The sequence below is a fragment of the Vidua chalybeata genome, chromosome 1 (genome assembly GCF_026979565.1).
Source record: "Vidua chalybeata isolate OUT-0048 chromosome 1, bVidCha1 merged haplotype, whole genome shotgun sequence".
NCBI lineage: Eukaryota > Metazoa > Chordata > Aves > Passeriformes > Viduidae > Vidua > Vidua chalybeata.
Window position 1 is genome coordinate 41,139,331 of NC_071530.1, and position 22,056 is coordinate 41,161,386.

Sequence of the window (22,056 nt, forward strand, 5' to 3'; positions counted from 1 at the left end):
TTAGACACTAAGCCACATATTACAGTTCTTGCTCACTGGAGAGGCAATAGAGCAATAGCTGCTGTAATTAACTGAAAAACCGTTTTAGGAAAACATACTGCATCCATTTAAAAAAGGATCAAGGGCAAAAGAAATCCTATAAGAAATGCGCTAAATGCTTCAGAGCAGCATTGTACTCAGGACTTTCATTAGCAGTAAACACCCTGTGGAATTTTCCTCCCTTCTAAGAGTGTAGAACCCATAAGCCTTGGCTTGTTCCACAAGTTTGTGGCAAACAGATTGCACCTGTAAGAAAAACATTGTTATGTTAACTGCCCTACTTTTAAGATTTTAGTCACTCTTAGTTTTCCTTCCTTTCACTCAGACACAAGCACACAGTCTGCATACACTCCTCTCTCCTTCATGCTCTCTCTCCCCCTCTCACCTCTTTCCTGGCCCGCTGGACTTGTTTCTCCAGTTCCTCAGGTATCATCTTACCTCTAAGGGACACAGATTTAAAACTTTTTCAGTTACATTCAAATAGGTTAGTTATGTACAGCACTACTGCATTTTTAAAAGGCTGAGAGATCAGAGTCATGGCTTTTGCTTTCTTACCTTTCATCTGTTTTGATGAAGTACACATTCTCTGTACCAATTCCCAGGAAGGAGGCTGCCTTCTTCATGGAGTAATGGCACTGTAAGTGAGAGAGGCACAAAAAAAAGTACACACACAATTAAACAAGAGAACTAAATTCCTTAATACAGGGAACAGTGGCAAGTACAACAGCACCTGATAGCCATGACTACAGCATATTCTAACACAAAAAGCAAACTGATAAGGTACATATCACAAAGCCCATCTTGTACTTAACACACACAGAAAACTGGGGAAAATAAGACAAAAAAAAGCTGTGTGCCATGTTTAAAATGCAGGCTTAAGAAAAAAATTAGAAGCTCTATTTCATACAGTTTTTCTTAGAGCTCATTCTGCATTAGAATGAAAAGTATAAACTTTGAAGTGTAATCAGAGAAGATTAATTGTTTCAAAATGTTTTAATACAACTGAGTCAAAAGTATCAATGAGTGTAAGAGTTAGGAAATGCATGAGGAAAAGGGTCTAAAGGCTGTTTATCTCACCAGCCTGGAAACAATTAATCATGTCTGAAAGTCCAAAAGCACCACTCCTTAGAAATGGAATTCTTAGGATGTATATTTGAAGCTTCTACTACTTTATGTTTGTAACAATTCTGTATGCTTTCTCTAATCCTCAGCTGATGGCCACTGCCAGAGACAAGATATTCCAGAGACAGGATACTCTGCTAAACTGACCCAGGGCCTAATACAGTAACCCATGTTCACAGGATCAAGGAGCTCAAGACCTACCAAAGCTTCTGATGTAAAATGGGGATTTGCAAGGCTTTCAACATCCTATCTCTGCAAAGATCTGGAAATCATGGTGGTGTGTAGCTCACATGATCGTGAACCTTAGAAACTACTGTGAAAGCAAGCAGACTTTAGGACTCAGCACATCTTCATACTTTACTGTGGATTTTGCAAAAGGTTCCAGTGTGGAGCAGTCTGCGTTTTTCAGAAAATTAAGTTACTATATTAGCAAAGAATTTTAGCTAGGTCTCATCACAGAGACATATCTGATTGAGTACACAGACACATGCAGCCCACTTCTCACTTTGCACAGGCATCAGTCTATGAAGCCTGTGGAGTGCAAAAGAAGATTTTAGAAATGGGTGTTTATTTAACCAGAATGTGGTAAAATGACTAGGGTGAGAATGCTATGCAAGCCCACAGACCACTATACTTTTTAGAAACTCTTTTCTTTTCAACAAATAGTAATGGTTTATCTAGCCATATTTCCAACATTCACCTTTATAAGGACCTAATCTACTGTGGATACTGTTATTCCAGCACAAAAACACTTCGTCTTATTCCAGAACAAGAGTACACTGATCTCTGCCTAGTTTGTCTTCAAGATTAGCCTGGGAATTCAAGATGCAGTAACCTTCTTAACCCGAAGATGTTTAGACATCAAAACTACCCACTTATAGCAGTGGAGTCACGTTTGAGAGTACACCACATCCCGTAGGACTAGACAGTTCTTCTCAGAACCATCCAACCCTTGGATTATCACTGCCCTCCTCACAAAAATAAAATTGTCTCTTTTACACATTATTAGTGAAGGGTTAAAATAATGCATACTCCAGGAAACGCAAAGATGTCTAGAATTGTTACTTTTCATACAGGAGGTGAAGCCAGGTGGATAATTAATTCCATTTTCTTCCTGAGAGTTCACACAAATGCAGTTACTGCAGAACATAATTATGAAAAATGTACAACATTTTAATGTGTGGGCATGAATATATTAAGGGTATTAAAGCCTGTCACGCTTATTTTGATGAGATGGTGATCTCAGAGGGCTCTTTTTCTTTTTGACAAAGAGGTTTCCCCCACTATCACCCACTTCTTAAACAAAGGCATACAATGACATGATGCTACTGAGTAGTTTTAAGAAAGTTTAATTTGTAACATGACACACCCGCAAGGCCTTTAGGGCTCAGTCATTTAGACTGTTATATGAATAATAACATAGATAGATGGATAATTAGTCTTACATTACATTAACAACAGTAATAATGATTGTAAGTGGCCGTGTGTTGTTCAGCTAAGTTTGGAGATGTTTTTGACTGATGAATGAATCACTTAAAATACAAGTTGCCTCCATCACTGATTTCTAGCTATTACTTTTCTATGAAAGGTATGAATCACCAAGAATAATCAGATTGTTCCAAACTGAGTAAGTAGCAGTCTTGCAAATTCTATATAGTAGTAAGTAGACAAGCAGTAAATGATATATTTTATTATAAACAATGGTATGAGAGATTGGAAGAAAGATAAAAGAAGCTTGAGTACCTGAGAGATTATACCAAAAAGCAGAGGAAAAGAGAAAAACAGAAGGAATATAAAAACAAACAGGCTGCAAGATAAATTATTTTTCCTCCAGAAGTACCTGTGTACTTCTTGGAAAACTCTGTCTTTCACTAGGATAGAAAAAGAACAAGACTCACAATACTACATAGACTTGGAATATGCTTTCTTTGATGAAAAAAGAGATTTTTCAGTTATATTGATTGAAACCATGTAAGAATTTCTTTCCCCCCCTTCATTACTAGAAGCCATTATGCTAAACTGCATTGCATCATTTTAAGAAAAAATATACCAAAAAACATTTAGCAGCTACAGCCACAAGAGCACGAAATAATTTCCTTTTCATAGTTCCCTTTCCAAAAAAAGGAGAAAGAAATATCCAGATTAAAATTATTATTTTAAATACTGTGAGTTCAGATTATTCTTACCATGTCTTTCACAGTTTAGTTCGTTTGCACAAACTATTAAATCTGTAGCCATTCGTAGTAAGAAATTACCATCTTCGAACACAAGATCAAATTGGAACATTGGTGCATTTAAAATGTGCTGCTGTACTATTTTACCTATATCTAGACATATTTTTCATTTCCTAATAATGTTTGCAAAGACAAGGTCTTTCTACCTGTGCTCATTAAAACATAAGATAAATTTGTATTTTCTTGAGTTTAAAAACTTTCCTAGAAACATGATTGCATAAAGCAATTACCTTATTATGAGACTGTTTTATTACCCATTTTTGTCTGTTGTAATTTCAACAGGGCACAACATGATAAATTAATGTTGTGTTCTCTCACTTTATTACTTTCATGATCAAGTTGCGCTGGGGAGGAATTTAGTTTCATTTCATCTAAAAAAACTGCTCATACCAGCATGTACGTTTCAACTGTTTGCACATCCTCTTCTATCCTTACTTACCTCAAACCTATCAGATTTCTACCTTTCAGATCAATGTAACACATAGTTGTGCCAGGATAAGATTTAGATTGGACTCAAATAGCAAAATGGACTAAAAAGGTGGGTTTATATCTATAACGAGATCAGCATTTACCTCCTACAGAGGCACAAATCATGCCCCCAGAAAGTGGGCTATAACAATTACTCTTCTGCTGCTACTGTCTCAAGGGGAATCAGTCTGTAATGGTCCACAAAAGTATTACAGAGTAACAGCAGCATAAACAGTGTTCACTGTGTATCACCACAGTTTTAAATATCTAAGCATTTACTTAGAGGAACAAGGAGCCTTTTTATTCCTGAAGGCCAAGCAGAATATGTGAGGACCTTGGGTGGGCCATGCATTAAATATACATCTTTATGTTGTCCAAGAACATACAGAAAATACATAGCCCCGGATCACAGAAGTCATTGAAAGTCTGTGCATTCCCCTGCTCTGCAGCAGGGCAACTCTTTCAACCTGACAAGTGCCAAACTGAAACTTAGAGGCTTAGCAAACCAAGGCAAAAATCATTTTACTTCAGCACAGCACTGCAGCCAAGCCCTAAAATGGCACAAGGGCCTTGAATAGTAATGTCTTTTGACTCCTTATCAATACTCAGTTCATTATAACCTCAAGGTTTCTCCATGCCAGTGCTCATGCCTGATTCATGATGAAGATAAACCTGGATTGTTAATTTCTCCAAGTTTTGTTTTACTTTTTGTTTCTTTGTTTTGTTGGGGGGGGGAGGTTGACAATTTGCTTCTCCAGGTACCTCTTCAGTTAAAACAAAACCAACAAAAAAAAAAAAAAATCCAACAAAAATGAAGGATGTTTGGATGAGGGGATTGAGTGTACCCTCAGAAAGCTCACAGATGACACCAAGCTGGGTAGGAAATTGATCTGTTGGAGGGTAGGAAGGATTTACAGAGGAATCTGAATATGATTAATCCAGCATGGGCAAGGCCAAGGGTGTGACATTCAATAAATCAAGGTGCCCAGTCCTGTACTTGGGTCACAACAACCCCAGGCAGCACTACAGGCATGGGGAAGAATTGCTGGAAAGGGGCCCAGTGGACAAGGACCTAGGGGTGCTGGTTGACAGCCAGCTGAACACAAGCCAGTGTGTGCTCAAGTGGCCAAGAAGGCCAATGGCATCCTGGCCTGTATCAGCAATAGTGTGGCCAGCAGGGCCAGGGCAGTGATTGTCCCCCTGTATTCAGCATGGGTGAGGCTGCACCTCAAACTCTGTGTTCAGTTTTAGGCCCTTCAGAGGCATGTCCAGAGAAGGGCAACAGAGCTGGTGAAGGATCTAGACAGCCCTATGAGGAGTGGGTGAGGGAGCTGGGGGTGTTTAGCCTGGAAAAGGCTGAACAGAGGGGACTGACGTTATTGCTCTCTACAGCTGCCTGAAAGGAGAGCGTAGCCTGGAAGGAGTCAGGCTCTTCTCCCAGGCAACCACTGACAGGATGAGAGGACACAGCCCCAAGCTGTGCCAGGGGAAGTTCAAGTTGGACAATAAGAATTTTGTTGCAGGAAAGGTTAAGCGCTGGAAGTTTGCCCAGGGAGGTGCTAGAGTCACCATCCCTGGAGGTGTTCAAGAAACAGCCAGACGTGGCATTTAGTGCCATGGTCTTATTGACAACGTGGTGGTCAGTCAAAGGTTGAACCTGATGATCTTAGAGGTCTTGCCCAACCTAAATGATTCCTTGGTTCTGTGATTCAAAGGTGCAAAATGTTAAATAAGACTCAGAATAAAAACAATAATAAAAGAACTAAGATTGTATGACACCAGCACTTTCGTACTTGTTTCAAGGGTGGACTACTGATTACATATATTCTCAACATGCATATCTGAACAAAAGTTTCCAAAAAGTCATCTAGCTTGAACTCAGTACAGGTGGATCTAAAATAATTATAAAAGAATATGCCCATTTCCTCCCTCATAACACTGAATAAACACTAGTGATCTTAAAAAATAGTCACACCGTCTAGGTATTAAAAGCATCAGTTTTACAGTAAATGATTATTAAGTACTAAAGACTATGTAGTTGTTTGAAGCAAACAAAGTATTAGAGAACAAAAGTATGGCCTTACAAATAATGTACCAATTTATTTTTCCTGGTCAGCTTTATGTTTTATGGCTTTGGTCTTCCTGGTGAAGCAAAGACATAAAAATAAATTTATTCTGGCAGACAATTAAAATTTCTTTTGACGTGAAATTAAATGTTTGCATATTTCAGAGTAAGAAAATACGTTGTAGTTAAACCATGCAATGCAGTAAAATGTTACTTCATGATGAAAGTTTCATGGGCTTCATTTCAAAAGCATTCATGGAACTTGCTTCAAACTCATTTTTTCCTCCTTAACTATTTTGAAGACGTAACATGAGGGATTAAGTATGAACTGGCATGTATTTTCATACACACACTTTTCAGAAAAAAAAAAAAAGAAATCAAACAAGAAAATATGTTTTTGGAGGGAAAAAACAAACAAACCACCCTGATTTAGAACATGTGGGCTCAGTTCCAAAAGACACGTTATCTTGGAAAACTTACACAATGCCTTCATCCCTCAGCTTCTTCAAAATAAGCCTCTCATCTATTTACACTGAAAAGTGTTTGGAGCATAAACATCTGAGCTAAAATTATCCTAGTAAGTCCATATTTTCTAATGCAACAAGGTTCTGTGCAGGCTTCCACTGGGGCTTTTATATAGTAGAGTCAGAATTAATAACAACTCTACTCTAATCAAATGATAAACTCTCAAAGGGATAGGGAAGGGACAGGGAAGAGGAAAAAAGCCGCCAAAAACTACCTTCAGAATAAATGTATGAATGTAACTCAATTTCCTACAGGCATTTTGTACTGATATTATTCAAAAACTTTAAAAACTAGACAGATGTTTTCAATTATTTAAAGAAAAAGTGTCTAAAGGTCCAGCTTTTTTTTTTTTTTTTCTGAGAGGCATATGGTGGGTTTGACTCTGTACCACAACCAATCTGTATTCAGACATAGGGCAAACTGGGAGCTGCAGAGAGCCATCTCACAGGCCCACAAGTACTCAGTTTAGTACAAATTAAACATGCAGAAAAAAACCTTTGCCATCCAAACTCTACCTACAGTTCCTTCTAGACTTTATGCTGTAGGAAATCAAATGCTGCAGACCTCCACAGTACAGCACATGCATTCTTCTTCAGGTTTGCCCCATCTACAACCTATTCTTGTATCAGCAGTTTTCAAAGCAGCAACATCTGTGTTTGTTTTCTGAAAGCCAGAATGCTTCTGCAGTGAAATTTACCATCAGACTTCTCCACTTCGTTCCAATATTCCACATCATACACTGATGTCAGAATTATTCTACCAGTGCTCCATCAGATATGCAAATTATATAATTTTGCAGCTACTGAAAAAAATAAAGTTCAAAAAGCTTTTCTTTGTTTTCATTTTACCTCTTCCGAAGTAAACAGAACTAGTCTTGGCAGACCTGAGAGCCCTTTCTCCTTTATCTCAGGGCAAAATTTGTACCTTGCTAAGTTCATAGCATACATATTAGAAACAGAGCCACCTGCAAAAAGAGACATACAAATATTGTATTAGCCACAGTATGAGTACCTTTCCAGCATCTGAGTGCTTGACCTATTAAGGGAAAAATAAACCCCACAGGCATCCTAGTGATGCATCCATCACCGTTTATTTCCTCCCCTGAAGGCTACATCCATAAAATAAACCTTGGGCTCTGCAGCAGGCATGGAAGCAGAGCCTGTTTGGATGCTCTTTGGGGATATTTGCTGAGGAACAAGAGCAGTGCCCAAGCAGTCCTTCCCGACAGAGAAAACTCTGCCACAGCAGCTTCCCCTCTACACTGAAGCAGAGCAAGCTCAGCTGCCTGCACCAAGCTCAGAGCCTTGGAGATCTCTTGGGCAACCAGGCCTCAGGGGGCCAAGGAAGAAAAAGGACTTTGGAAAAAAAAAAAAAAAAAAAACAAAAATAAACACAGTGAGTGGGAACTGAAAGATCTACAAGGTTAGACAAGTTGGACAAGTTTTATTCACTTGGGACAGGTTTTATTCACCTAGAAGAACAAAACCAAAGCAGCAAGAGAAACCCTTACATAAAACTAAAACCAAAAAAAGAACAATTCATTTATCTTCTCTCAGTAGAAAGAAATTCTTCTGCAGAATAAGCCAGAAATTCTTCTGCAAAAGTAAGGCTTCTACCAAAAATATACATCAAATTTAATGTGAAAAAAATCCATACCAGTAATATATTAACAAATAGGGATTTTTAGCTTATTTATTTTTCTACTACTCATGTGTATGCTAGAATCACTGACTTGGTTTCAGTTTGGGAGGGGGAGTTTAAACTCATGTACACATTTAATTTCTCTTCTCACCCCCAAAATAGACATAAAAGCTTCACATCTAGCCCAATTATTTGTTACCTGAATAATATGTGAAATAACACAATTATGCTTCATTATTTCAATGCAGTGGGCTGAAACACTGCCTTACAGTGCATTTGAAAAACATGGTTTATCAAGCAGCTTAAGAAATATTTATTTGGCCTGCCTTATCATAATGTTTAATAAAATAATAAAAATTCAAAGGAGTTAAGATCATGTAAACTCTTGCTCCCACTGTTCATAGGCAGGATACACAGATCTATGCCCTCAGGCATCATGGATTGGCATCTAGCAAAAAATCAGCTCCCTGCCTGTCAGCTGACTCCTTCCAATGAGGCTGTTGGTATTGTTAATGAGGTCAGGAAGGGCATCAGCTACAAACAATTAATTAACAATTAAATTAATTAACAATTAAACAATTAATTTTAAATAATTCCATATAATTATATTTAATGTAGAAGTGTTTTCATTCATTCACTGGTCAGAATTGCTGAATTATTACTAGAAACACATAAGATATGCCTAGATTAAGTAGTTCTGTGTATCACTACACTTTTTCATGCATTTTCAAATATTCTTCATTACTCCAATGTTCATAGAATTAATGATATTAGGCAGTTTATAGTGATTCAGCTTGAGGTCTGAACTGTTCCTACCTGGATTAAATATACCATCCCCTTCTTCCCAACCTATGAATTCAATCATTTTCTTGATGACTGCTTCCTCCACCAACAGAAACACAGGGGATACTTCATATGTGTATCTAAAGAGAAACAATAGCATGATAATTGGTGTTAGAACTACATAACTCATGGCACAGAGCATTGCTAAAACTAGATAAAGGCTTCTTGCACCTTTCTCTAATCTATCAGCAGCTGATGACCGCCAGCAGTAGGACTCCAAACTGAAAGCATTATGGATCTGATACAGTAGAGCAATTGCTTCGTTTCTGGCAGCATCTCATTGACACTTCCACTCTCAAAGTAATTAACCAGAGTTTTCTATTAATGTAGGTCCCATGCTTAAATTTCAGCTTTACATTTGCAAGTAAATAGTAGACAGGTTACCATTTGCATTCAGCTCTGTGCAGAATGCCTCAAAGGAATGAACAACTAAGTTAAGTCTAATTAATTTATTTTTATGTACTAAGTAAGATAAAAGTCTAGGTTTATTAGCATCGAAAAAAAATCTCTCCTTGTAAATCTCAACTTCAGCCAATCTAAATCAGAGGGTTTTCTTTCCCAGTCTTGCACAATTCCTGCCTCTTCTCTAACACTGACAACAGAAATCAAAAGCAAGGAAGTAAAAAAACTGTTATTCCAAAAAGCATACTAATTCATCATCAAGAGGACAAAGAACCACACTTACACACTGGGGTTCAGTGCTTCTGTAATGAAACGAGCCACTAATGAGTAATAATCTATTCCAGCATACAGCTGATTGAAAAATCTTGGATGATCTGGAAATACAGATGAAAAACAAGTGACAGGATATACCAGAAAAGGGAATTCATCACATTCCCTCGCAGCTGAATGCTGATCATTACAAACCACAATTGACTCCATTCTCTCAGTATTCTCTGGATTTGCTGTCCTTTCCTAAAGTTAGACATTCCTTTGAAAGTAAATTTAATAAGTATTTTCAAACTTCAAAACATGTCTTAAGAAATGCAAGTGGTGTACAGAATAATTGTGAGTTGTTTACAAGTTTTATAAAGCAAAAAATAAAAGGGATTGACACTTGAGTATACATAGTGCCTTTAAACAGTGGTTTTGAGAGGCCACAGTCGATGTTCAGCCAAATTTTGCTAAGCTGTAGAATACAGGATCCCAAGCAGCTGCACCTTTTCTTCCACCAGAGTTTCAACAGAGAGAGAGAGGCAGTCTAATAGCTTGGAAAATTTTGCTGCGCACTTAAAATTAATGAGAAGTTAAGAGAATATATTTACCCTCCTTTAAACACTGAGATATAACTAATTTTGACAAAATTCCATACTGTTGCTGACTATAAAAACAACTCCGTTCAACAGCGGAGTCACCACCTAAATTTTAATCCATAGCACATGGCATTTTTACATGCAAAACCAGGTAAAGAGTATGGCTCCATTTATATTATAACTGGGGCTTCAATAAATGTCTATACTCAAATTAAAGACTATTTGCATAGCATATTTTTATATACAATGTCCTTTCTAAGGTGACATATTACAATCTAAAGGCAATTTGCAAAAGATAAACAGAACATCTTCCACTAACTCAGTCATTATATCTGCGTATTATTAGTACACTACCCCTGCAGATCACTATCACTACTCTTCTGTGGTTTTCAAAAGCATAAGTTCCCTCTCACAATTATTTTACAGTTTTACTCTGCAGCAACAGTGATTGTAGCAGGGAATGCATCCCAGAAATGCACAACAAACTACATCAAATGTTTTTCTTACTTAACAAAATACAGCCTAAGCCGTACAACATCTGAAATCTTGAGCTACCAATTCACAGTGTTATTTCCTGAACAGATGTTGTTCATCCCTTTTCACCAAGATTAAATTATTCTGCACATGCTGCAGAAAGGTTAGCTATAGAGAACTAATCCTGCAGAGCTGTGGTGTACTGTCTCTGAAACACTGCAGGCTCTCTTCTCATGGTGTCTGGAGCAGGAATTACTGCCTATCAGCAAATTAACAACCCACAAGACTATTGCTCAAATAGAACAATAATAAATGGAGGGTAATCATCACCAAGAACATGTAAGGGCAATGACAGTGACTCCAAATCTCATCACTCAGACAGCAGGAAATCACACAAAAAGGTCCTTCTCCTGCCTGTTTTGCTAGACTGTTATATCATTTGTCTACATGACTTTCCCAAGACTTCAAAATGACAGAATCTACCGTTAATGCAAATGGCATTACATTAATTACTTTTTGATTAGTTTGCCATTATTACATATATTAGTCAAACCTATAGTGACCAGAATTCAGTCAAACAACTGTTTGCACCCTTGTATAGGCAGGAGGAAAACAAACATTCACACTCCCAGTTCCCTGAAAGGTGACAGAGGTTTTTAAACATTATCCCATCTAAATTAGCATGTGCTTAAAATCCCGTTCCTACTGGTTTTGACGCTGTATTTTATAACATCACGGCAGAGCTGCAGGATCTTCTGATGACATTCTCCAGTGTCCCTCATTTCCAGGTCAAGAATCTGCTTAAGCTTTTCAGGGGCTTGCCATTCACAGACCTAGTGATGGGGAGCAGGGCAGACACCATCAGTGAACAGCTTAGCCAGGAGCAAGAAGTTATAGAGGTACAAGGTAATCACCCCATTCAGCTCTGCTTTCACAAAACACCCCATGGCAGGGCAGTGTACCACCAGATAATATACCCAGCAAGCTGGCCACATGGGATGTTGGTTTTATCATGTCTCAGGCAACATTCAACCATAAACATAAGAGTGGGAAATGCTGAAAGGCAGAAAAGAAAGAGGTCTGCAGCTCAAATTCAGTCCTTAGCTAAGGATTTGTAATCACAGCATTTTCAGCTGCTGTTCTGCCAAGGGGTGGGAGCAAGCAGTGCATGCCCAAAGGCAAGAATGGTTTATTTGCAGGACCTCTTCCCATACAGCCTCTTAAGCAGGTTCTGCAGAGCCCACAGCAATCTTATAATGCTTTCCTTTCACAATGGTACCACACCTACTTTCCTTCTTCTCCAACACCAGTGCCTCTGAGGAGAAAACAAATAACTCAACCCCACTCCAAACATGAAAAACAGGCCATCTGTGATCTCAAAGAAAATGACCTTTGTATTCTGAGTTTTTTTTTTTTTAAATCATCATTTTCTGGCAGATATGTATGCTAATTATGTTATTGGAAGGTTTTATAATACATCCTTTATAAATTTGTAAGGCAGTATTTTATTTTGAAGCCAAGCACAGACTAGAAGCAATTTTGAGGCTACTAAGAGCACGATAAAATAGAGCTTATAAAAATTTATATATTGTTCATTATCTTCACTAAAAGTCTCAACAACTCTTTATGGCTTTACCTTTTCTGTTACATCATCTGCTTTCTGGACAACTTCTTCCATTATAATCTTACAGGCATCTTCCACGAACTTCTCTCCTGCTTTTGAGTCCATTATTGGACCATTTAGGATAACCCCATCCACCAAAACAGCATTCTTCTTCTGGAGCATCTCCTGCTTGCAAACACCAACTGTAAGAGAAATAACTTATCATTAAAGCAAGGATAAATAAATAATAAGCTAAAAAAATATTCTTTCACTGCTGGAGATTTAGTCAACTTAAGAAAAAACTCACATGGACTCTTTACCCGTACAAATATCCTAGATTTTGGTAGAAAAACTTTACAGACAAAAAAAAAAAAAAAAACAAAAAAACCCAAAAAACCAAACAAACAAACAAACAAAGCCCAGATAACTTCAAACATAGATTACTGTTATACAAGTAGGCAATAGTAGCCTACTTGTATTGTATCTACTGCTTTCTCTAACATACAAAAGCATGCAAGGGACCTTCCAATCACAGAGGAAAATACTGTTCTGGCTTAGAACGTGTTACAGCTGTACAAATAGAAATACAGTGAAAGATAATGGGCATTTTTCTTAACTGAAAATGTTTCCCTCCACAAGCCATCCCTCTGCTCCCACTTTTTCATGAAATAACTTTCAGCTTTGTTTCCTGTATCTTTATGCTTCTCCTTCCCACCAGCCAGTCCTCTTTTTCAGAGTCTTCTGCATTCTTTGTAGAGTGCTTTACTGACCCACGCTCCATGAAAATAAAAAAATTTCAATGTCACATACCTGTACTTCTTTTGGCCATTTTCCCATTAAGTGCCCTCAGTCACTAATTACAGTAATCTGCTGGGCAGATTATCTTGTTTATTCCTTTCTCCAGTGATGATCTCTTTCCCCTCCCTCACCTTCACCCAGAAGACGTACTCTCCTGATGTGCTCCAGGAACACATTTTTACTTCCACCTTTGCATTACCCCTGAGAGCTCATCCAAGATGTTTGTAAGACACTGGCCAACAGTGGCAACTATGTATCACTTTCATGTATTGATTTCTTATGGCAAGATCAGGACTCCAGTTTTCACCAGCATGAGGATGAAGATGAAATTGAGACATTTGGAGATATCGAGGGAATAGATATTTGAAACAGTATCACGCTGAAAGGAGAAGCGGTAACTACTGTAGCCAAATTATCTGGGTTACAGGCAGTATCTGTTCACTGATCCTGCTTTAGAATAGCTGAGGTCTATGGAGCCAGGTAGCACTGCCACCATGGGCTGTCTTCATTTACAAGGAGGATGGGGCAAGGCTGGGGTGTATGGAGAAAGTTCTGTGCCCAAAACAGCTTTATCTTATGGCTTTACTTTTTGCTCCACTTACAAAGTAGAGAAGATAGGTGGCTCTTTCACAGGTCTAAACAACCAAATTTCCAGAGGAGTGCCAGGCACTGCAGTCTGACACATTCATCATGCTTATCATAATTAGCTCCTCATACACAGGAGGACATAGAAGAACAATAATGCTGCTTAGAAATGTGCATCACTTCAAGGTCCATTGATTGAAAGAAACCCTGCTAATCCCATGAGCTTTTCTTTTCTGGTGACTCAGAGAAACTATTCAGTTCACTTTGACTTATCAGGAGAGATATGACAAACAAGATAAAATTCTAACATAAGGTGGGACCCCACACTTCTCATAATACTGCCAACAAAAATAGCACAAACCACCCCCCCACACACACACACACCTTTCTGAAATTACTTCTATTTTTAATCCAAACGAGCAGCATACTAAATTTTTGTGAACAGAGTAGCCTTCAGCCCATTGTTATAGGAAAGGCATAAATGTTCCTTCTGGACAGATGAAGAACAAGCAGGCAAACAGTATTAAATCTTCAACAGGCAAAGAGGGAAAATCACAGACATCAAAAATGTCAATTCTCATTATGCTTGCCAGCACACCACAGCAGAGGCTCTGTAAAGAAACTGCAGCTTTGAAAAAGCTTTGAAAAACTCTTAGATGTTTATCTCTGCAAACACAAGCTAGTAGGTCAACTTTATAAGATTTAAAACCCTGGGTATTACCAGGAAATGGAAGGCATCAGGGTTTTGGGCAGAGAGAACAGAGACTAATTTTGTGTTGAGACTTAGTTATTTGATGCATAAATAGCTGCCGTAAGTACTATTCAGAGTTTAACAAAAATACAAAAAAGGATTTCAACCTTAACATCACCTGGAGAATCTATGATCTCTATGTATGCCAAAGTTGTTTTGTTTCTACAAAAAAAAGAGGACAGGATTTAAAAAAAAAAAAACTATGTGGGAGATTAATATCTATTGCAGAGCACAGATATTGATACTTCCTTTGGTTGCAAGCAGAATAGATGGCAGAGCAAGAGAACTCACTAACTCCTTAACTCCATCTTTTTGTTTGTTTGGGGTATTTTTGTTGTTTTATTTTGGTGGATTGGTTTGGGTTTTTTGTTGTTCTCCTTCAAACTCTCTGCTAGAAGCAGAGTTGTGAAAAAGGTTTCTATTGGTAACTCCCTTAGCCCTATTCCTGTCACATTTGCACAGAGATAAGATACTAGTATTTCCATGACTTTACAATGATCTTTTTTACAGGAATTCTGCACCAGCAGAACTTTACATTACTTTTTCTACCAGATCTTTAGGGAACGAGTCATAGGTCTAACAGCTTCCTGTTTGAAGCAGGTCTGTTCACCTCTACACACAGTTTTACAGTCTCCCTGGGGTGCTTTGTGGAGCCTGAGGAAGAAGATATGATCTGGAAAATGGGTGATGGTCTACCCCTAATCCTCACATCTGTTTCAGAACTTGAACACAGCCTGTGAAAGAAAGGCAAAGCAGAGAGGTTAGAAGGAAGAGATGGAAGACAGACTTCATTTCAACAGCATTTCACCTGTGTAAAGCTCCAGCAAAGAGTTTGTAACTCTGCCCATATTTTATTTCATGGAATAATACTCCTTGCAATTATATACCACTTCTTCAATAATTTTTTTGGTTATCACTTACAATTTCAACCTGAATATGTTGCAAATTCTGCCCTGGAATATACCATAAGACTATTACCTGAAATTAGCAGAAACAATTACTTCACAATCAGGTGTTAAATCAAGCCCAAAGCACATACATTTTTCTGAGATGGTCTTCAGGTTACAGAAACCACTACTGGATACATACAGTCTTCTCATCCCTCATGATCTTTCTACAATTGATGATACTTAATCTTCTACTTGTAATTGTCTGACTTCTGGAGTTCTTCCCTATCAAAACTCTTCCCTATCAAAAAAATTTATGTGTGTCCTCTGAGCTGCAGTAAAACCCTGAAGAGGAAAACTAAGTAGATGATACACATCTGGAAATCCATAATAATTTTTCTTTTTATCACATTTTTCAAAAGAGGACAATAATAAGTTTATTATCCTTTAGATATATGAATCTCCAGAAAGATTCCACATTCACTTTCTACATCACAATGAAATAGATGCCTTTAACACTTTCTCAAAGTTCAGCATCCAAGCTAAGAAACACACACTATGCTGATGATACATCTTGTGTCTTCTAAAAAAAAAAAAAAATCATTCATCAAATGCTCACACTATTTTCCAAAAATTTTGGGCCTTTTATATATCTGTCTCAGATTCATCTGACTGCACTAAAGGAGCATCACTTTCTTTGAAGTGGGAAAGCCCACTTCATAGAAAGAGCATCTTGCCACATACATGTCTTTTGTTTTCAAATATGACAGGGAAACCATCTAGAGATGTGACTGTAATAAATATATTCTTTCCTATTTGAGAATACAGAAACATACTCTGAAGCAGACACAGAAAACAGACTTCCAGAAAATACATCAAATACAATTTCAGCCAAATGGCTCCAGGCTTGAAATAGAACTAAAAATTTAGCAAATGGAAGTGCTTTAACACAGAGATTAAGAATTACTGACTGTTTAAGATATTTTTCTGCAAAAGAGAAGACTCAATTCTGCTCCAGTTGAAGGCAATTGGGCATTCAGCCACTGGTTTCAGCAGCAGAAAAATCAAGCACATAATTCTCATATTTCATTCTGAAAGAAATATTCTATTACAGAAGCCTAAGTATTTCCAACCAGCATTTCATTTTTATGATCAATATTATTTTCCCAGCAGCAAACACAAATTAATTGGAGTTGGAATAATGTACAGAAAAAAAACCCAACATTTTTTCAGATGTTTCTATATATTTATGTAAGTACTACGTATATTTTAAAAGCTTCATCTGTTTCCATACTTGACTGCTAAATCCTTGCACTAAAAAAAGAAACTGAAGTATTGTACTTGGCCCATTCTAACAATATTTGGGAGAGTAGCATGAAATGATCAAAAAGATTTACTGCTTCCAAGGCACATGAGGAAACAGAAGGGGGTTCTTGTGAAAGAGTAGCTTGTGCTTGAATGCCAGAGCCAAATCCTGCTCAGTTTATACTGTATTAGCACCACTGACTATTCAAGGGAATGCAAAAAGCTGGCTTTGACCAAAGGCCTATTTCTACTGCGTAACAAATGCAGCAGTAATTTCCAGCATTAATCAGAAAAAAATAATTACATTTCTCATTCTGTATGATCTAGTCATGGGTCTTTAGTGTGTCCAGCAAAGGAAAACAGTGTCAAGACTCCACTCCACCATGTTTAATGAATTACTGTGGTGCCATATCACGTATCAAAGCATTAAAACACATACTTGTCCCACACTATGCAGCTATTTGAGTCCCTTGTTATAAACAATCTTTAAAGCCACTTCTGTTTCTTTAATCACTGCTTTCTGTGCATATGAATAAAGTAAGGCCTCTCCAGTCATAGAGCAAAAATATATTGTTTCTTCATAAACTGATTTCCCTGGTCTGTCACCAAGTAAAGGAGATGTAGTTTTCTTAAAATCCAGTATATAAAATTACTTGTTGTCCTGGAAAAGCTATCCATATGAAAAAAAGGAGTTGGCATGTGTATGGTAGGGCTTCTGCAATTCCTCCTATATTACATATTCTTGTTTTGTAGATTTATGGACTAGGCCTGTTGTTAGAGAACAAGTTGGATGCTTCCCCTCAGAAGGTCGGCAACAGCCACCCCCACACAGGAATTCTCTGACTGTAAAAAGGCAAATGTGACCTTTCTAGAGAAGGACTCAAGGAAAACAAAAGTGCTTGTGTCTGGGCTCCAAAACCCCTGAATAGACTCATTGAGCTCACTGCTAGCACCGAACAGTAACAGCACTACAAATGGGTCCTATTCTCCATCCCACACCTGAATTTCCCTTTCTTAAAGGAAGGGTTGGGAGAATAAAATGAGGAGGGAAGACCCAGTGATGAATATCTGACAGGGACTGCAAGGACCATGCTCGTACAGAGGTCCTGCTTTCAGAGGTATTTCCTGAGTTCTGAGGAGGGGACTCTTTCTAGCTGATGCTCACAACATGTCATGTTGTGCAGGCCTAGGCAGGATTTGCTTAATAAAAAAAAAAAAAAAGGCAAATAAAAGTTGAAATATAAGATTCAGACATTTTTTTGCAGCCAGTCTTCAGGAACTGATGTTAATTTTTCATAACAACTCTGCCATGCCCTAACCAATAAGTGTGGGAATGATTCATGCTGTAACATTTCCATTTAGGAAGAAAGGCTGTGGAGAATTAGAATTCACCTTGCTGCAAAACTGAGAAACGGCAAATGCCAACTATGAAATGGAAATCCCAACTCCCTGACCCCAGTGAGATTCTTTCTCACATCTTCTAACACTTAACACCTGCTAACAGTGTAGGAAGTATTTGAGAAACAAAACTCTTTTCATTTTAATTAAAAGTTGTGTATTGATGATGAACATCTGATGAACGTTCCTTTTTCAGTGGAAAAGTGACAGAATCTGCAACATTCAATCAAACCACTGTGTATGTTTAGAAAAGTTAACTTCAGAAGGTTGAGTTCAAACAGAAATGATGAATACAGGTGTGACCCACATAGAACATACAGAATCCCTGAGACTTTTATGGTCCAGTGGAAAAAAAAAAGATTAAATGAAAACACAAATAGTTTTTTATCCAAATGGAAGTTCTGTAGCTTGTTTTAAAAGGGTTCCTGACAGCCTGCAATTTCATGCAAGAACTACATTTTTAATCATAATATAAAATCAACTTTTAGCTCCAGTCTTTCAAAAATCAACTAAGAAGGCAGTAATTTACTAAAACTCAGTATTACGGGATTCAGTGCAAGTTAAAATGTAGAAATAGATGAAAAGTCTATATTTCATTTTAGGAAGTTTTACCTGCACATTCAAGTTAGAGTCAAAACAAGTCTTTTCCTCTCACTTTTTCATATCATAAACACTCCCATATTTTCTGCTTCCCACGAAGGATTTCTGATTGCTGTTCACTAGCTCATGCCCACAACATAACTCTGAGATATGCCCTTATTTACTAACACGGGGAAGCTAGTGCATAGCTAATCAGGATGTAACTTTCCAGACCGCTAGGTTCTCTGAACTAGTTCCTACATAGATATTCATAATTTATTAGCCTATCAGTTCAATGTAAAAGTAGTTTCAAGTAGCTCAATGCACTTTGAAGGAGCAAGTTGCTTTGCCCAGGCTATTGTAACGCTGCTGGTCACATCAGCAGAGATCAGTCACACAGATGAGGGACCTAGGGGGCTCTGTACACACCATTTCAAGTTGTGCCTGTCATGGGTTTACTACCTGATTTTGGGAAAACACTCCTGAGATGCAAGAGGCCAGGCTGCTGCATGGCGCTGGCAGGTGCCAGCAAAAGACTCTAGCAGTCCTTTTCTAGAGCATTAGTCTGGATAGTGCCTGTTGGAAGCACAGATCTGATCCTACTGTGCATGCTAGGCCTCAGCAATGGCAAGCTGAAAGAGACCCACACAGAGCCACCACACTGCCTGTAGTCTGATTGCACTCAGGTCTTCCATTTCTCCTCTGTCAGAGGCAGAAAATGGATACCTTATTTTGTTTGGGGTTTGTTTGGACCATGCCAAAACTTAAATCAGTCATTTGACATCAGCATTAGCGCTGCAACCAAATAGCAGGTACATACAGCATTTGTCACTTGCTCTTTCCCCTTCAGGCTGGTGCCAGAGTTTTTTAACATGATATATTGGCCCCAAAGAGGGCTCAATAATCCCTGAACAATGGAGTAGGGCTGCTTGCGAAAAATTAGTTTAAGCAGCTCAATGAGACCCTGTAAGCTGTCTTGCAGCGTAACCAGCAGAGGGATGCCAAGCCACTTAAAGACAAGCTTTCTTGCAGAAACCCTGACCTTTGCCAATGGACAAGGTCATATTTATAAGGCTTTTCAGCATACATAAGATGAGATGTGACAAAAGGCAGATAGCTAAGCTTTAGAGACACAAGCATTTCCAAGTTATCTAGATTTAACCAAGTACCTTGTAGAGACATTGCTACTTTGCTGACAAAAGACAAAAGGTGGTCACTAAGAACCACCTTTCTCATGACATTCATGGGACTGAAAAGCTGCTGGTCCAGTGTCTTTTATTTTGAAAGACAATTCCATTTGCTGACACCTGACAAGTTTTTCATTAAAAAAATAAAGATCACATCTACTCAAGAAATGGTAGCAGAGATGGACATACATACCTCTGAATCAGGTCAAAACCTTTTATTACCCTTAGATGAGGCCTGACAATAATTATCAACAGAAACAACCACTTCTGACACGCTACACGGCAACAAAAAATTAGCCTTTTCAATTTATTATTCCCTCATTGCACATGTATAAATGCCAGTAATGCTAAAATAAAATTACTTGTGTGCACAGATGGGAGAACAAAACTGTGGGGGAAGTGGCCCACAATTAGCCATGTCCTGATGAGTATCCTGGACTTATCAATGCTTTACCAACAATTACCTCCTACAACCTCTGCAGTTTGTGACACAAGACAAAGCAAAAACAGCCATAAGAAACCTAACTTCTGATTTCTGCAAAGTTTGAAGAGGCAGTTTCCATAAATATCTGGGATGAGCATAAAAAACTATCTCAGATGGGACCACAGAGCGGGAGGAAGTCAGAAATATATACATGTACTTCAATGTGTCCATTTTTTCTGTCTTGAATAGGTAGTAAATGCTTATGCAAATATAAATGATCTTTAAAGAAGCAGGCAGCTTAAAATAGTCAAGAGCAGGGAAATTAAGGCAAACTAAATCTAAACTGTTTAATAGGCAATAATAGCTGAATCAGTATGCAACAAGATCACATAATGCATTAAAAAGTGACAATTCTTGGTTGTATAAGTGACAGTTTAAAAGATGCCTTAATCAAGAAAGAAAAGTTATTTATTGAACTTCTCAAATGTCAAATTAAGCTTCTTCACTAAATGTTCATTAACTGCCAAGAAAATTCTTATTAATTTTAAAGCACCATGAATGCACTCACACAGAATGGCTTTATTTGATGCATGCTTCATTTCTTGCAAAATGATGTCTCCCTCCCTTTGATGAACTGATATTAGAAAAGATCCAAGTACCTCTTTTATCAGATCAGATTTTAAGACACAGGAGAGATCCTATCCCCCTGCTCTGACCAAAATACTAACCTAAGTGTCACATTACCTTAAAGTCTCCCTAACTCCCAGGGTGTTTTACCACGCTTCATATTACAGCTGCTTGAGATGGCAACATGGCAACACCTTACACAAAATGTTTGCCAGCTCATCTCCCTGGTCTGCTGGTGGCATAAAACCACGTAACTCCCCATTCATACCAAATACACACTGAGCCACCAGCAATTCAGAAGTTTAAAGGCAGCATATGGCACAAGTACTGGTTGCTCCCTTCCTCTTGTGATTGCCAGCTCTGACCCTGTTGATGAGCTAGCAGCCTGCTTGAAACTCTGCTTAGGACACTCAAGCCCCACAAGAAAACAGCTCACCTATTTTTTTTCTCCAAATACAGAATTTGCCAAGCTTTCTCCATACGAAATCAACCTTGGAAAACTACCCTGATGTCAAATGACTGAAGTATATATGCAGTGAAGATCCCTTTCTGCAGACAGGAGTAGGAATTTACAATTTGGCCCCTTCTCATTAATGGGATTTTGCTGTCTTTCATGTGAATGAAAGCATAGCAAAAAAAAATCCTCTTACTCAGCCATGTACAGTCATTAAGGTTTCCCTTGTGGACAGTGGTGATGTCTGAGAGAAATTAGGCTCAACTATCAATCAGCAAGATAAAATTCAAATGGTCACTTTCAGATATATTGAGGGGGTTTAAAAAAGAAAATAAAAGAAAAAAAAAAACTAAGGAAAAGAACCCAGAGTGTCACCCCTCAGCGTGCTCCCACTGTGCACACCACAGCAGCTTCTGCAAGTGTTAACTCTCTGCACATTCAAGTCTCCAGTCCACTTTGCTAGCTGCTCCAGCTGTGCAAAGCAAACACAATGCTAGTGCTGCAACAGGCAGGTGCTTTCAGCCTCTCCCCCAGATGCTTTCCAGTAGGACTTTAAAAGATAAGAGCCCCTAATATCGGTTCTGAAAGGAACTGATCAGCCCAGAAGGTCTAGTTTTAACAATGGACTCACATTTGCTTATGGGGAAAAAAAAAATATTTCAGCAGGCAGCAGAGTTTTACAAGCTCAAGAACCACAGAGCCAAATTTCTACAATAACTTGAGCTTCTAGAGAAGGCTACAATGTAGCCTAACCTCATTCACCATCCCACTTACGAGAAACTCATTCACCATGT

At 38.2% G+C, this 22,056-nt stretch overlaps 1 protein-coding gene across 1 annotated transcript in view; it reads right to left on the reverse strand.

Moving 5' to 3' along the window:
- GADL1 (glutamate decarboxylase like 1) overlaps positions 1-12,452 on the reverse strand; it is a 70,352-nt gene extending 57,900 nt beyond the window's left edge. Inside the window, exons 1-7 of the mRNA XM_053963220.1 lie at positions 12,301-12,452; positions 11,371-11,497; positions 9,623-9,713; positions 8,911-9,017; positions 7,302-7,417; positions 595-674; positions 425-479 (exon numbers count right to left, since the gene is read on the reverse strand). Of these exons, the coding sequence (XP_053819195.1) occupies positions 425-479; positions 595-674; positions 7,302-7,417; positions 8,911-9,017; positions 9,623-9,713; positions 11,371-11,497; positions 12,301-12,450 (726 nt within the window). The 5' untranslated portion in view covers positions 12,451-12,452. The remainder of the gene's footprint in view (positions 1-424; positions 480-594; positions 675-7,301; positions 7,418-8,910; positions 9,018-9,622; positions 9,714-11,370; positions 11,498-12,300) is intronic.
- Between the last annotated feature and the right edge of the window lie 9,604 nt (positions 12,453-22,056).